Source organism: Artemia sp. Qi Xiang Cuo, chromosome 3 (assembly GCF_049724085.1).
Source record: "Artemia sp. Qi Xiang Cuo chromosome 3, ASM4972408v1, whole genome shotgun sequence".
Classification (NCBI taxonomy): domain Eukaryota; kingdom Metazoa; phylum Arthropoda; class Branchiopoda; order Anostraca; family Artemiidae; genus Artemia; species Artemia sp. Qi Xiang Cuo.
In genome coordinates this window covers 91,418,680-91,435,765 of record NC_142796.1, presented here as the reverse complement: position 1 = coordinate 91,435,765, position 17,086 = coordinate 91,418,680, and the positions used below count along the sequence as shown (strand labels likewise).

General features: G+C 36.6%; 1 protein-coding gene across 1 annotated transcript in view; it reads right to left on the bottom strand.

Moving 5' to 3' along the window:
- Positions 1-10,297: 10,297 nt before the first annotated feature.
- Positions 10,298-17,086, bottom strand: part of LOC148954741 (glucose dehydrogenase [FAD, quinone]-like) — a 46,737-nt gene continuing 39,948 nt past the window's right edge. Inside the window, exons 8-9 of the mRNA XM_089087230.1 lie at positions 15,006-15,212; positions 10,298-10,672 (exon numbers count right to left, since the gene is read on the bottom strand). Coding sequence (XP_088943356.1) covers positions 10,298-10,672; positions 15,006-15,212 — 582 coding nt within the window. The remainder of the gene's footprint in view (positions 10,673-15,005; positions 15,213-17,086) is intronic.

Genomic DNA, 17,086 nt, shown 5'->3' with positions numbered 1-17,086 from the left:
GCTTGTGAGCATACCGCCCAGGATTGTCCTCCAGAATTATCGCCGCAGGTTCTCTCTTGTAAACACCAACTTCCAAACTTCCTTCTGAGCAACATCCGCTCACTAACAAATAAAGTAGATGAGTTAGATGTCATTCTACGTCAGAATAACATCCATATTGCCGTAATTACCGAAACATGGCAATTCGACGAAACAAGTGGAAGGATGGCTGGTTACAAGGTTTTCTTGAACACTAGAACAGACAGGATTGGCGGAGGTGTTGCCCTGTATGTACGTGATGATATCCCCTGCAAATATTTAGATAACTTCAATGACCCTGACCATGAAGCGATCTGGGCATTATGCAAGCCAAAACATTTACCACGAGATGTCTCTTGCATCATTATCGCAAGTATCTACTATCCTGAAAGCACCAAGAACAGACGGCTGTTGGTATCCTACCTTCAGTCTACGTTAGACACATTACGTCAGCGGTATAGCCGCCCGGGCCTCATAATAGCTGGTGACTTCAACCAAACAAAGAAACAATGGCTTGCTAATACGCTGGGTATGTCACAAGCGGTCAAGATACCCACCCATGTGACCGCGAGCACCCTTGACCTTATTCTTACAAACCTTACTCCATATTACAAAGACGTGTCTTCGAATGGGCCATTGGGCAAATCGGACCATCACACTCTGCTGATGAAGGCAAAAAGTGAAATCAGGAGGCTTAAGAAAATAAAAGTAATCCGAAGATCTATCACGAAGTCTGCTATTAATACGTACGGAATGTGGGTCGGTACTCACTGCTTTAGCGAAGTATACAACGAAAGCGATGTCAACAGGAAAGCAGAAATATTTCAGTCCCTACTCTATGACAAATACTTAGAAGTTTTCCCGGAAAAGCAATTTGTCGTGAGCGAATCTGACAAGCCCTGGATTACTCCAAAAATAAAACAGCTGATTCGCGAAAAAAACACTGTAAGGCAGTCAAGTGGTGACGCAACGTCGTTACGATTATTAAGAAACAAAGTCATTAGCCTTTGTTGCGAGGCAAGAAAGTCCTTCGGAAAATCCCTTTCGGACCCTGAAATAAAAAAGGATCCCCGTAAATGGCACCGTCTAGTAAGGCAGGTTGCTGGAAAAACAGTATCATCCAGTATCCGTATTCTGAACGATGATGGGTCATTCGTAAGTGCAAATGACGTCAACAATTACTTTACTGACATTTGTACATCCTTTCCTGCCCCAACTAACACTGAAATAGAGAATCTACTTTCAATATGCCCTGACGAAGGTGAAATCGAAATAGTTGAGTATCAAGTTTTCAAAAAGCTGAACAAGTTGAGTCCATCCAGTAGCTCTTTTCCTGAAGAGCTGCCTATAAGGTTAATACGAGAGTTCTCTCTTTTCCTGGCCAAGCCACTTGGAAATATCATCAGAGAATGTTTCGCCCAGTCAACTTTCCCGTCGTGCTGGAAACGCGCATTTGTGCGTGTTATACCGAAGACTAAAACACCCAAATCTTGCAACGAGTTACGACCGATATCAATCACATCTACCTTTGCAAAAGTCACCAAGTCATTCATCCTGCGTGAATTGCTCAAGCAACCACGGGAAAACATAGACCGTTACCAGTATGGCGGCCTAAAAGGTTGCAATACCTCGATATACCTCATGCGCCTAGTTGACATTATCTTTAAGTGGCTTGACAAGGGCAGTACCTTCATCGACCTAGCTCTTGCCGATTTCAGGAAGGCATTTGACCTGATTTGTGATCTTATGGCAGCAAAAATATGCAAGCAATGGGCGCACAGAAGCGGTCTCTTGCATTAGTGATGAGCTTCCTTCAGGACAGAATGCAGTGTGTATTTCCATTGTTTGAAGGTGACTTGATCTCATACTGGTCTAAACTTACCTGTGGAGCCCCTCAGGGTACAAGACTTGTTGGTTTCATATTTATCTTCCTCATCAACTTCCTCCTTCAGAATTTCGAAGAGCGTCTCAAATTCGTTGACGATTTATCATTTTTCCTCAAATACCTCGTGAGAGAAGGTGTAATCGAACGTAAGTTCTGCGAGACCCTTCTGGCATCCTTCTCTGACGTCTGTGACCATTACAAGCTGACACTGAATGCAGATAAACCAATGATCCTCAGGTTTTGCCCCTTAAAACGTGATCGGGAATTCCCGCAAGTCCCTTTCCCTGTTGTTCCATCTGCAAAAATCCTCGGAGTCACATTATCGATGGACTGCACATTCACCGAACACGTGGAGAAGGTTATTAAGGCTGGCAATGCATCACTTCAGACCCTAGTCCTGATGCGCAGGTTTGGCTGCGACATTCAAAGCCTAAAAAATGCCTATATTACCTATGTGAGACCTCTACTCGAATACGCCGTCGCTGTCTGGGGACCTTTTGTCCAGAGCACCCACTACCTTTGCGATGACCTTGAATATTTGCAGATACGAGCTGTTAACATAATCTTTGGTAACAGAAGTGATGACTACAACAAACTCTTGCAAGAACTGAACCTTGAATCTATCAGCGACAGACGATTATCACTGATCATGTCCCTCGGCAAGTCACTGCTATCTTTGTCCCATCACAGACTGATCCTCCCACCCGATGCTCCTGTTAACCAAAGAACCAGATACCAGTCGAAGCTACAACCCCCGGTCTGCAGGACCAACCGCTACAAAAACACGTTTGTCCCCTTTTTCGTAGAAGCATACAACAAAACTTAGTGTTATTTGTATTCACGTGTTAGTGTTCTTATAGTTTTATTATAGTGTTATTTGTATTTTTTTTCTTTTTTTCCCCATATCGTTGTAAAGACGACATAAATTAGCCATGGCTACGCTGTTCGATCTTAATAAACCTATGTCTATGTCTATGTCTAAGTAAGTCCATGGACATTGTGCGTATCCAGTTATTCAAAACAGCATGTTTGCAATATTTGGGAAACTACTTAGGGCATACATTTAAAACTTTTAGATAGTGTGGGTTGACTAAGAGGACCTCAAATTTTTGCGTTACAGGAGGAGATGTCTAAGATTTTTGTACCCAATCCAACTTTCGACGATTTTTCGTTATAAAGTCCTTGAGGATCAAGGGTTTCTTAATAACCAAGTAGAGAGGTAAATCTGGAGAACCTACGCAGTGTGAGGTTACCAAAATAGAATATTTGTAATATCTCTAGAATGGCTTAGGGCATGAAGTTCAAAATTGGGGGGGGGGGTGTTTGGGGGCTAATTAGATATCAAGTTTGTCTCGGGGAGGGGTCAAAGCGGGCCAAAAAATGTCTTTTCTCTGATCCCTTTAAGCATTTTAAAACTATAATTCTCATATAGGACATATAGTCTACTCACGGCAAAGCAGCAAAGTATATCAAAAGACACTACGATTTGCAGGCTGCTCAAAACAACGCATATGCAATATCCTGGGAACAACTTTAGGGATCATACTTGAACTTTTTGGGGTTGTGTGGGTGGGAAATTAGACCTCAAATTTTAACTTTGAGGCAGAGAGGATGTTTCTGAGGATTTGGTCTCCAACAATGAATACTATGAACCCCTTTTAGACTTGAATTTGTTCCCGGTAAAGTTACGATGTGAAACGAAAGAAAATGAGTGTGCCCGGATATTAAAAATGGTGTATCCTCAAGAGCTTGGTGAATCGAATTGAAAGTTAAGGGGTGTTGTGGGTTCAGGTAGACCGATAATGTGGACCTGAAGAAGGATTAGAGGTATATCAGAAGAAACTATGGATCCATACAATCAAAACATTACATCCTTGGCATCCCAGGAACGACAGCTGGTGAATGGACTTAAACTTTATGATTGATGGGTGGAGGAGGTTAGGAACTTTCATGTTTTGCGTTTTGGAGAACTTCTGGGACAAAAATTTCAAGTCACCTTATTAGCCCAAGCACAAACTAAAATCTATTAGCGGTGAAGCATGTCTAAATGCTATCCAGATAGCACATCTTTTGTATCCCGGGAACTACTAAAATAGTAGAGCTAAAAGTTTTAAAGAGTATCTTTGGACAGCAAGAGGAAAGCATGTTTGGGGACAAAAAAGTGGATGCAAAGCCCTTTTTCTCCTATTAGTTATTCCGACAAAGGATCAACATTTTTTTCGAAAGCTTGAAACTTACATTCGTAAGTTTCGTAAGTCGTAAGTTTACATTCGTAAGCTATTGATTCATAAGAATCTTCGTGTACAGATAAAAACTCGAAAAGACCTAAAGATCTTTGTTGCGATGACCTGAGACAAGTAATATTTGTATTCAGCCTAGTTACCGGACCTTGATTGTTTCTGATCCTTTAAGAATAAAAGCTCAAAAACTGAAAGCAGAAAAACTTGTCCTTACATTTGTTCTCCCCAATCAGCTTTCACAAGTTTCACAAGGTCCTCGGCCAGGCGGACCTTAATATAGAAAACAGATTTGAAGCTATTTTTGGCAATATTGGTTGGTGGCACCCTAAAATAAGCTCAGTATTTTTGCTAGTCTATGATGGGCTTGTAACTTACAGGACATAGCGTCATTTGTGCTTAACCGAGAAAAAAAGTTTCCTTAAGCATTTCATCTTTTACACATATACCACAGAAAAATCAGAAATTGCTTGAATGTTCATAAATTAATATCATTATATATAATTATATATAAAATATAAATGTTTTTACTTTTATAACTTTAATAAATCAAATAATATTAACATTTTGATTGCTAAATTTCAGTATATGTATATTAAACTGGCAATGCACATTCATTTGTATTTTTTTAGTAAAGTGCAAATTTTTTCTGGCCTTGGGAAAGCATAGGGGTTTTGCGCCCAACTTATGTTAATTTCTGCTCGTTTTGAGTTTTACTTGGTTATTTATTGTAATTTCTGTTCGTTTTGGGTTTCATTTATTTATCTATGCTGACTTGTGGTAGTTTCACGCTTGGTAGATTATTTTATTTTATTTTTGCGAATTTTTGGTTTAATGGAATTCTTGACTTTTATTTGAGAAACTTGTTTCGTGGAAAAAGATTTTTTAATTAATTTCTGTTCATTTTATATTGACATAGTTTTTTCAGGGAAAAAGAAAACAACACTTTAAATTTGTTCGTTTTTTAAGACTTTATAGTTTGGCCTGCTATTTGTATGCTGGAAAAAAATTTCAGCAATTTTTAACAACATACACCCTTTTAAAAATCTGGACACATATAGTACTGTTTAATTTAGTTTCATACCTCCTCTAGTTGACCTGAAATGGAAAACTTGATATCATTCGCAAAAAAATCTGTTTACTTTCTTTGGTAGCATGGATACACTTACGCTATTTTGATTTGGTTAAATTTGAAGAGCAGAAGTAGCCCCGAAAGTATGAACATAATATCCTCAGTCGTTCTTGGGATACTGCTGAGATGCCTTATTGGGAATTAGCATTATCACAATGCATTTTGATTTCATCTTAAATTTAGTTTTTAAACATAATGGGCAAATGGGAGGGTGGGCATGGGAGGGTGGGTGTGGAAGGGGGATTAGTTGCCCTCTAATCACTTTTGACTATTAAAAAGGGCATCAGCCCTTTCTATTTTCAATTGAATGAGCCCCTTCCGAAGTTTCCACGACAAATCCTTAGATACGAAGTGCCCTGGTCTGAAAACAATAACAACAACAAAAAATATCACTAATCACTTTCGACTATTAAAATGGGCACTATACCTTTGAATTTCAAATTGAATGAGCTTTTTTTAAAGTTTCTACGACAACGCTTTCTATAAAAACCTTACATGCCCCCCCCAGGGCATAACTTAAAACCCTTGCACTAAGGGTTGTGGGGGAGTGTCCTCCTCAAAAACATATTTTCTATCTGTAAATCAACTACGCTGAACAAAATGGCTATCTCAAAATTTTGATTGGATGTGTTTGGGGGAATGATGGGCGCGGAGGGGGGGGGGGGGTAGTTGCCCTCCAATCACTTTCCACTATTAAAAAAGGCACTAGCTCTTTGAATTTCCAATCGAATGAGCCCCTCTTGAAGTATTTACGACAACGCCTTCTATAAAAAACATTATATGCCCCCAGGGCATAACTTAAAACCCTTGCCGTGAGGGATGTCGGGGAGTGTCCTCCTCAAAAACATATCTTCTATCTGGAAATCAACTAGACCACGCTGAACAAAATGGCTCTCTCAAAACTTTAATTGGGTGTGTTTGGGGGAATGATGGCCGCGGGGGGAGGGGGGCTAATTGCCCTCAATCACTTTCAACTATTAAAAAGAGCACTAGCCCTTTGAAATTTCCAATCGAATGAGCCTGTTTTGAAGTTTCTTCGACAACACCTTCTATTCAAACCTTATATGCCCCCAGGGCATAACTAAAAATCCTTGCCCTGAGGGTTGTGGGGGAGTGTCCTCCCCAAAAACATATTTTCTTTCTGGAAATCAACTAGCCTACGCTGAACAAAATGGCTATCTCAAAATTTTGATTGGATATGTCTGGGGGAATGATGGGCGTGGGAGGGGGCTAGTTGCCCTCCAATCACTTTCGACTATTAAAAAGGGCACTAGGACTTTGCATTTTCAGTCAAATGAGCCCCTTTTGACGTTTCTACGACAACAAATTCTATGAAAACCTTATATGCCCCAAGGGCATAACTTAAACCCTTGGCCTGAGGGTTGTGGGGGAGTTTCCTCCTCAAAAACATCTTTTCTATCAGAAAATCAATTACGCTGAACAAAATGGCTATGTCAAAATTTTGATTGGATGTGTTTGGGGGAATGATGGGCGTGGGGGGGGGGTAGTTGCCTTTCACTAAAAACCTTATATGCCCCCAGGGCATAATTTATAACCTTTGCCCTGAGGGCTGTGGGGAGGGGTTGTCATCCTTAAAGAACTAATTTCCAAAACTTACAACTACATTGAATAAAATGGCTATCTAAAAATTTTGGTTGGATGTGTTTGGGGAAAAGGGGGGTTAGTGGCTCTCAAATCACTTTCGACGGTTAAAAAGGGCACTAGCCCTTTGAATTTCCAATCGAATGAGCCTTTTTTTGAAGTTTCTACGACAATGCCTTCTATAAAAACCTTATAGGCCCCCAGGGCATAACTTAAAACCCTTGCCCTGAGGTTTTTGGGGGAACGTCCTCCCCAAAAACTTATTTTCTATTTGAAAATCAACTATGCTGAACGAAATGGCTATCTCAAAATTTTGATTGGAAGTGTTTGGGGGAATGATGACCGTGGGGGGGGGGCTAGTTGCCCTCCAATCACTTACGACTATTAAAAAGGGTACTAGCCCTTCGAATTTCCAATCGAATGAGACTGTTTGAAGTTTCTACGACAACGCCTTCTATAAAAACATTATATGCCCCCAGGGCATAACTTAAAACCCATGCCCTAAGGGTTGTGGGGGAGTGTCCTCCTCAAAAACTTATGTTCTATCTGGAAATCAACTACACTGAGCAAAATGGCTATCTCAAAATTTTGATTGGATGTGTTTGGGAGAATGATGGGCGTGGGGGGGGGGCGGCTAGGGGCCCTCCAATCACTTTCGACTATTAAAAAGGGCACTAGAACTGAAATCTCAATTTCCAATCGAATGAGCCCCTTTTGAAGTTTCTACGACGACCACTTCCATATGAAGTGCCCTACTCTAAAGGAAAAAATAATAAACAGTACATCGTTCCTATATGCCCTCAGGGCATAACTTAAAACCCTTGCCCCGAGAGTTGTGGGGGTGTGTCCTCCTAAAAAATATATTTTCTATCTGTAAGTCAACTACGCTTAAAAAATTGGATATCTCAAAATTTTGATTGGATGTGTTTTGGGGATTTCTGGGGTTGGGGGGGGGGCTAGGTGCCCTCCAATCACTTTCGACTATTAAAAAGGGCACTAGCAACTCCAATTTCCAATTGAATGAACCCTTTTCGAAGCTTCTACAACAACTCCTTCGATACGAAGTGCCCGGGTATGGAGAAAAAAAACACATTATGCTCACATCGTTCTTTACTTAGGCAGCGCTAGCGCCTATGATTACAAAAACACTTCCACCGTCTCTACAGCAGTTTTTCTCACGGACAGGCTAAGATAGGCACTCTTCTTCTTTACGTAGTTCTTCTTGCAGATTTATTTTGCCTAAATCATCATCAACAGCAGCTCATAGGTCTCCTGTTTATCAATCAATTCTACTATGGATCTTCATCCCCCTGATGTTCCTATATTTCTTTCTGCAAAGGCAATTTCTGCCTTTGCAGAAAGAAGGCATTTTCTGCTTTATTCTGCCATATATATATATATATATATATATATATATATATATATATATATATATATATATATATATATATATATATATATATATATATATATATATATATATATATATATATATATATATATATATATATATATGTATAAATAATATACATACATCCGTACATAAGAAATATAAAAATAATATTTAAAATAAATGTAGAGATAGCATGAATCGAAAGTAATTTTTCCAAATATAAGATTTTATTCTTTACATTTTATTAAAAACCACAAAAAAAAATCATTCTTAATTATGCGTAGTCTACTTCATCTGCTGTTGGCACACTAGACCTTAAATTCTGTGTCCGTAAGGGTAAGGGTTCGAGTCCAAGTTTCAATGATTATTTGGTTTGGAAAGAAATTCAGCGGTGTGATTCTGTGAGTTCAGTCAGAGTTGACCTAACTCCAAATGGGTACCTAGAGAAATATGGAGGAAAACCCGGAAAGCGTTGGATGATTTGCCAACAACCACATAATGGCTATCTCAAAATTTTGATTGGATGTGTTTGGGGGAATGATGGGCGTGGGGGGATCGGTTCCTGCACTGTGCGGACGATTGGTCAGCATGCTAAAAAAAAATTCGGTTTTCTACTTACTTATTCTTGTGAAATACTGAAAACAGTTTTCATGTTAATATGTCCAAATGTTTCAGACTGTATATCCAAGAATTGTTGATCCTTTGAATACCTTCACTTCACCTTTTCTAACTTATGAAGAAAGGCACATTAATTTCTACACTACAAATATTTCTGCAATAAAAATTGATCCAAAGCCTCCTCATAATATACATTGCATACTTTCCCCAAATATATTATTTTATATGGGAGTAGTTTGGTGAGGTGAGAGGTTGCAACTCTTTATGGATCTGAATACACACCTTCGAAATTGACAGGGACGTTTTTTTTCAAAACTTACAGAAAATACTATATCTAAATCCAGGAACATTGTCATATGTTTTTTTTTTGAAATAAAGGAGCAAAGAATTACCCAGATTGCCCAGAAATTCTGAGACGGCTACAGGAATGGATCTAGAGCAAAATCTTGGGGGGGGAGAGAATGTGACTAGAGTACCATTAATTAACAAGTTTATATAAAAAAAAACGTGAAAACAAGAATAAAAAACATGGAATGACGGCATTAAAAAGTATGGGGGAGGGCAGCGTCCCCACTCTGGATCCACCAGTGAAAGGCTACCAGCTACTTGCTTAAAAAAAAAAATTGCCACAGTGTGTTTTTGAAATAACCTTTTCGATCATTATCGCAAGCGAATTTTCCTAAAGCGGGGTGGCAAATCCATAGATTAAATCTTCAGAAAATTTATTAGTGAGTATTTTAGCTGTTTCCTGTTTGATAAAAAGAAGCTCTAAAATAATTCAATGAAATTTTTGTAATTTATAAATCATTGTTTGATTATAATCAGAACCACTGTGAAAAATATTGAAAACTATAGCAGGCAAGTATGGTTTTAAAATGTGGGTGCTTTGAAAGGTAAAGGAAGATTCGTTAGATGTTTCCCAGAGGAATTGTCGGGGAATAGTTTTAGCTAACCGAGTGACCGTATGTCAAACAACAAACTGTGGGAAAAATGTGGTTCTATTCCACTTTCTAGGGCTATAGTGATAGAAAGCTTGAGAAGGCTAGGACATATTTTTCAGATTAACAATGGTAGATTTCCAAAAAAAATCTTTTTGGCCATCTGTCAGGGTCCAACCGAAAAGCAAGTCATCCCTCAATAGGGCAGGAAGAGTCCATGAAGAAATATTAAAAGTAAATTGAAACTTCATGGGAGGGAGTAAAGGGTGAAGTTTTGAAAAGATCAGGGTGGTGGAAGAGAGTGTGCAGCTGTGTTGGCCTCAGAAGGCATGACCCTGCAGCGTAGTACTAGCAGTGATAGCATTGCAAAAATTACGCTAAAAACATGAAGACAAAATAAAATAAAAAAGTTTTTTATTAACAAAATACTCCTGACGTAAACAATATACTTATCACTATTAAACAATGAGATAATCATATTTTTACGATTTTCTTTTTTAATATTTCTTTCTTGATCGACCCTTCGAGTGGTAACCAATACCCCTTAATAAGATCTGATCCTTTCTCTGCCACCATTATAGTTGGTGCATTTGTATTACCACTTGGAATAGTTGGCATAATTGATGCATCGATCACTCTTAAGCCACTGATGCCGTACACTCTTAGCTGTGGATCTACAACCGCAGTTTTATCCCAGAGTGGTCCCATTTTGCATGTACCCACAGGATGGTAGATGGTTGCAGAGTAGTGACGATTGCAGCAGGCGATGTAGTCATCTGTCCAAAGGGGTAGGTGTTCACATCCGGGAAATGGTTGGGCATAGAATTTCGTTCCAAACTTTGCAAACGCCTGAAATGTAATCCAATGTTTGTTGGAACTTTATTTTTTTTGTAATTAAGATCAAAGACAAAAAGACTGTCCTATAATAACGTGTTCAAAAGTTTGCTTTGGTTTCATTGGTTTATTTTTCCAAGTCAATCATATCTTATTTCTGAAGAGAAAAATTACCTCACCCCTTAAAAACCAAGTCTGATAATGCTTGGAGGTAACCAGTGCTGAGCAGGGGCGTCCCGATGGGGGAACGGGGGGAGGGGGAGGGGGTGCGCCACTCCTCCAACGTTTTTGGCATTCGGCAGAAATTTTGCAAAATTGCCCGAAATTTAGTAAAATTTTTGATTTCTGCAGAAAATTTGGCATAAATAAGGTAACAATCGGTAAAATTTAAGAAGATCGCCCCCCCCCCATGAAATGACTCTTGGGACGCCCCTGGTGCTGAGTTACAAATCTAAATTAACAATTAAATGCGAAAATAACTGCGACTTTTTAAACCTAATTGGTTCTTTGGTGAGGACTTGAAAAGAAACTTAAAGTCACAAAATTAAGCCAGCCATTAAAAAGAACGATAGGTTTTTTAAAGGTATGCTTTCTGTTTCTATGTCTTAGGAGTTACTGAATTTCAGTTCAATCATGGTTGCAGCGACAGCTGCAACCTAGTAAAGAATGAACTTCGGCCCAGAGTAACCGAAACTACATATTAAAAAAAAATCTGAGTAGTAAGAACAATTACCATTTGTAGATGATTCAGATTAGTAGCTGTTATCTTGATGAGTCTTAATAGTAAAATTTTATTTTGAAAACAACTTCTGAAAACTTTTCCCGAATAAATCGTTATACTTTTACCAAATAAACACAAATTATGCAATTTGTAAACATTTTCAGTGTTACGGAGCGGGAGGGTCTGAAGCCTTTCCAAGATTTTTTTCAATCACTTTGTTCTTTCTAAGCAAGTAAGTTTTTTCTTGGAAAAGATACTCATGGATTTTATTTAATAAAATTTTCAAGTGCCTTTCCTAATACTAAAAAAAAGATGGTGATTCAGTGGTAATTTTTAGAATTATACGAATATTCCATATATAAGTAATAAATTAGGCACAAATTATCTGATATAAATCATCATATCCCAGTAATCGCTCACTATAACTCCTTTGCGATGAGAAATGTGTAAATAAAATGATTTAAATCTACATGTAAGTACTATCAAGAAACTGAAAATGCAAATATCGGGCGCACTCTAACTCGATAGACAATTTAGTAGCTTTAATCTGGCATCAATGGAAATATACACGTGTAAAACGGAAATTCAAAAAGTAACGAAAAGAACATAATTAAAAAACAGCACCGTATGGCTAATAATTCTGATAATGAAATTTTATAAGGCACTATTATAGGAATCAAGAACTTTTCATACTACGTACTACGTTAAGCGATTAAGCTGAGCTAAGTACTACCTTTCACGCTTAAACCAGTCTTTTCATGCTTGGATAACGTAAAAACCTATTACATCTTCATAATCATTTTCCAAAATCACCACAATCATCATAAGCAAAATATTCAAAAATTAAAAGTGGTATCGAGATGGGATTCAAGCTCTGGTGAATAATGAAAGGCTTTCTATGAAAGATTTATTAATATAGTTTCACTACTTATTGATTCGTCACTCAGAAATTGCGCCTGTTGCTGCTATGTTGACTTTTCTATAACATAGCATAAACTTACCTTAAGCTAATTTCTATGTAGAGCTCAAGTCTACTTGGCACTGCCCCCGTTACGGACAAAATTTGACCCGTAAGACTGTATAACGTAACATAAAGTCTAAAGCTATGCTAGTGTGTAAGGTTCTGCGACGCAGCATAAAATCACCTTAAAAGTAGATTAAGTTACTTCCTCTTACAGACAAAGCCATGCTGTCATAAAGAACAACAAGAAGTAAATTAATTGATTATCTCACATATTCACCATGAAGAAGCAATATTGAATGAAAAATTACGTAGTTATGTTCGCCTACCTAGGTAGTAAGTATTAGTAACGATGATAAATGTAGTGAAAGTGGGAGAAACAGGGTAGTCAAAGTGTAAAGCTTTTTTTTTGTTTTTGAGCAATAGAAAATACGTCTGTCAATTAATACTAGAATATTGGAAGCCACGATAATGACAGAGGCAAAGTATGGCTCCGAAACAGGGAAACCTCAAAAAGCTGAGGAGGAACGTTAAACAATTTACATTTAAACGTTAAAACGTTGAACGTTTTCCGAAGGCATTATCCAAGAATAGTCTTAGTTACTCGTTCGACTGACCGTACATTAGACAGTTATCTCCCGGTGATGCAACCAGGCTCATACTAACATGAATTTAATCCTATTCTGCATACTGACACGTAGGAAAAAAAAACTAGACATTACCTCACCAAATGGTTGATACATTAAAATAAAGATCTTAAATTATTTGAAATAAATGATAATTAAATGAAAAATTAATAAATGATAATGATAATTAAAATGAAAGTCACCAAGCGATCTCAATTGCAAAAATCGTCCGTTATTTGTTTTTAGGCTTCGGCTCTCAATCGATTTGACTTCTCACAGCTGATATTAAAAAAAGATAACTGTACATTACAACAAAATTCACAATAGAGACAAAACGACAATTGTGCATATTATCACAGCATTCATAATGAAAAAACATTAAGATAGGTACAGATAAACATGCTATAGATAATCAAGATACAGATATTCAGGCTACAGACTACAGATATACAAGCTATAGATATACATATAATCAAGTTTTAAATCTAGTCATTCGTGCCAAACCACCCTATATCAACTTAGGACGTTTTTGGTGAAACACGGTCTATATGGTTAATAAACAGTTAGATCTACGAAAAATATTATTTGTTCTCACGTTCTACGTTTATATTAAAAAAAAATGTTAAGGTTGCTAGGCCACATTTTAGAAGTGAACGATAACACATTGAAATTGTGCTTTTTGGCCATACTTGGGCTGCTTTTGCCTGCTTCGAAAAGAAAAGTAGGTTGTCCCCAAACGGTTTAGAAGGAGGTTATCAGAAAGGATTAAAGGAAATTGAAATTTCATTGGAGGGGTATGTTGACTTCATTTGGCTTGGTGATGTAGTTTTATCTTTGTATTACTGGTTATATTGCAAATCATTAGTTTATTGATATTGGTTTTTAATTATTTTGGAAGCTAAAGAAATATTTTTATTTTGCTTTTCATCCTAGTCTGCCCTTTTTAATGCAAAAACTGTCGTTAATTAGCGAAAAATAGTTCTTTACTGTAATATGATTTTTTTAAATGATTTTTTTTTATAATGACTTTTGAAAGCACCTTGTTTAAATGTATATTTATACAATATTTGTTTCCAAATCTTGTTTGATATAAGATAGCCCTCTTCTGTTTAAGATGAATAGTTGGCAAGGCATTATCCAGGGGGGAGGCTACAGGTTTAACCCCCCCCCCCATTTATGTCTGTCTCGTATGAGTGTAAAAATAAGACATGTAAACAAATTTTTAACGCATTTTGTAAAGTTTTTGTACCTCTCCCCCCCCCAAGCAAAAATTATGAATACACCCTTTTGGTTGGATCTTGTTGCCTTTGGTAAGACGAAGAAGTGGAAAATCAAAATGGTATTGAGACTATTTAGAGTGATCATCAAAGAGGAACAACATGGAAGGTTTTATCGTTACAAAGGGGAAGTAAAATTATGATGAAGTCTCCAATATTGCTAAAATATGTCTGACTAATTTTTCTGGGTTCCCTCATTTGGTAAAATCAAGCAGGTCTTCTTTATTTTTGCTTTTTCTTATAAATTTTAATTTACTACTTTTCTGCCTACTGTGATGCCGATAAAACTAAAACACATTTTCTGTCTTTGAACTCTGCAGACATGTATTTTCTTAGAATATTTAAAGTTTTGTTTGTTAAAAGAATGAAAATATTATAAATAAATGGGTATTGCACCTCTAATCACAAAACTGTTCCGTATCATGGGTTTAAGTATCTATGCATTGACTGCTTTAAGTGTTCTTCGTTCTTAAAGTTGTTATATTTTATTTATTTTTCTTATTTTCTTGTTAATCCAATTTTAAAAATTAAGACAAAATTATTTTCGGTTAATGAATAGAAATTTATGACCATTAGAATTATCTTGTTATGGAATCCGACTGTTGGGAATTTGGCAACAATATAATTATTCGTAAGACTATATAGATTATTAGATTTTATTAGAGGAAATAAATCAATAATAAAACCATAAAAGTATCCTATAAAATTTATAATGTTGGGAATAAATAATACAAAATATTGAAGAAAAGAAAGTTCTACTTACGTCAGTTGCACCAACTGCCATTGCGATTTTAACACCATCTACAAGAACTTTAGAATCTTGTTCGTCAACCAGATAATTTGGATATATCAATGGTTTTTTGTCGTGTGGATTCGGTGAACGAAGTCGAATATAGCCATTTGAACGCGGGCGTAATAGCATTACGGCAATAGAGATTGTTTCTTTGAATGTGAGTGGTTCATAGTATTTCTGAAAAAGATAAATCTGTGAATCAACATATTGTAATTATCACATTACAATTTCACAACCAAAAACAAAAAGTACGCAAGTATCTAGAAACAAATAAACAACTGTTAAGATACAAGTAGTATCAACAATTTTTTTTCACGTATAGGTATTTCACAAGCAAAGAGGGTCATACTGGCAGATTAGACAGGTGATTTGATCCACTTAGCCTAGATAAATCTATTTAATAAATTTTAAAACATTTAAAATAAAAATCTAAAAATATGTACCGTACTAAGGAAAAATTTAATTAATTTCAGCTTTTATACATTGACATGAAAGGTTTAGAGGATCGAAATTCTCTTGTTTTAGGCAGTGTTTCACTTTAGTCAGTGCCACGAAACTAATTACTTATCTTTTACAATGCTTTTTGTCCGTCAAAATTCAAACATAAACAACGTGTTCTTGTTTTTTTTTTTTATTAAATTTTATCCATGCTTCTCTTTTTGTAAAATTGGCACCCACTGCCACCAAAAACAGCTTAACTGCGTATCACGGTTATTCCATTAATAATTGAATTCAAATTGTTTCTTTTTTTTCAAATATATATCATGGCTTGAGCTTCCACTCACTCAGAAAATTGAGTATCATTGTCACTGTCCTTGGTATTTAAGGTTCAATCCTTGTGTCTGTAAAATTGAATTTTGGGTAATTGTGCTATGAGAGCAACACTTTGATTTTACTATGTTTCTTTTTTCCTATACTGCCGATTTTAGCTTATTGATAGAAAGAGATAATGGTCCAATCTTTGGGGGGTTTTACTGAAAGTATAGATCTCAGAAAAAAATATGACATAGCATTTCCATGATTCTGCTTCCGGGTAGAAAGCTCTGTTCAATAAGGTACCAGTTGAAATTGAAGTTAAGGTTTAATTGAAAGTCTAAAAGTTCTCAAAATATTTAAAGCTTCGTAGTCCCACCTACAAAATAATTTCTTTGAAATAATAAATAGGTATTTGAGATCTAACAGGAATAGAGATTAGAAAGAAATATTTTCCGAAGGGTCTGACAGCTCTGCCATCTTCTTTTAGAAGCCCTTTTATTTTTTATAAGTATGCATAAATATGCTAATTGTTTTATGGTATAGTTTTTCAAATAAAATTTAGGCTAGAAAAATTTCTACTGACGAGACGATTATAAATAGTAAAAAAAATGAGGTAGGTTGTGTTCTTAAACTGTTCTTCGGAAACAAATAATAGTTCGATTTCCTATTCTATTTTCGATTTCCTAAGACATAACAATATCTGCGAGTAGTTCACATAGATGGTAGCAAGGCTTATTCCTGACCCATCATCCCCTGTGGATTGAAATCGTCATGAAGCCAAAAGGAGACCGAAGTGGACTCCAGAAGGCTTGGCATTTAAAAAAAGAATAGGTGCTGTATTTTGAAAGAATTTAACCTAGTCTGAGTTTTCACGTGTTGAGTTTTAGAAAAACGACAAAGATTTGGTTAAGTATTGCACTTATGGGTAAAGTATTAAAGATATGGTGCAAACACATGGTGAACTATAAAGGTTCCCAACATAAACTTGGTTTTGGGAAATATATAATGCTAGCTTGAAGTTTCAGCTTTTTCCGAGAACAATTTATTCTTTATGCAAGCCATTTTAGAAGTGCTGAGTTGTCGACAACTGTAGCGTTCAATCAATAGTGAGCAACTGCAATAACAGTTCTGTTCCAGCCAAGGCCGTACCCAGGGGGGCTTAGGGAAGTTTGAACTCCTCCGGAAATGTTATTGTGACTCGTAAAAACGTAACAAAAATGGATATAAACAAATTTAGTATGCATTTTTTGAGTTTTTTTGTGTACCCCCCCCCCACCGAAAAAAACCTTTGAGTA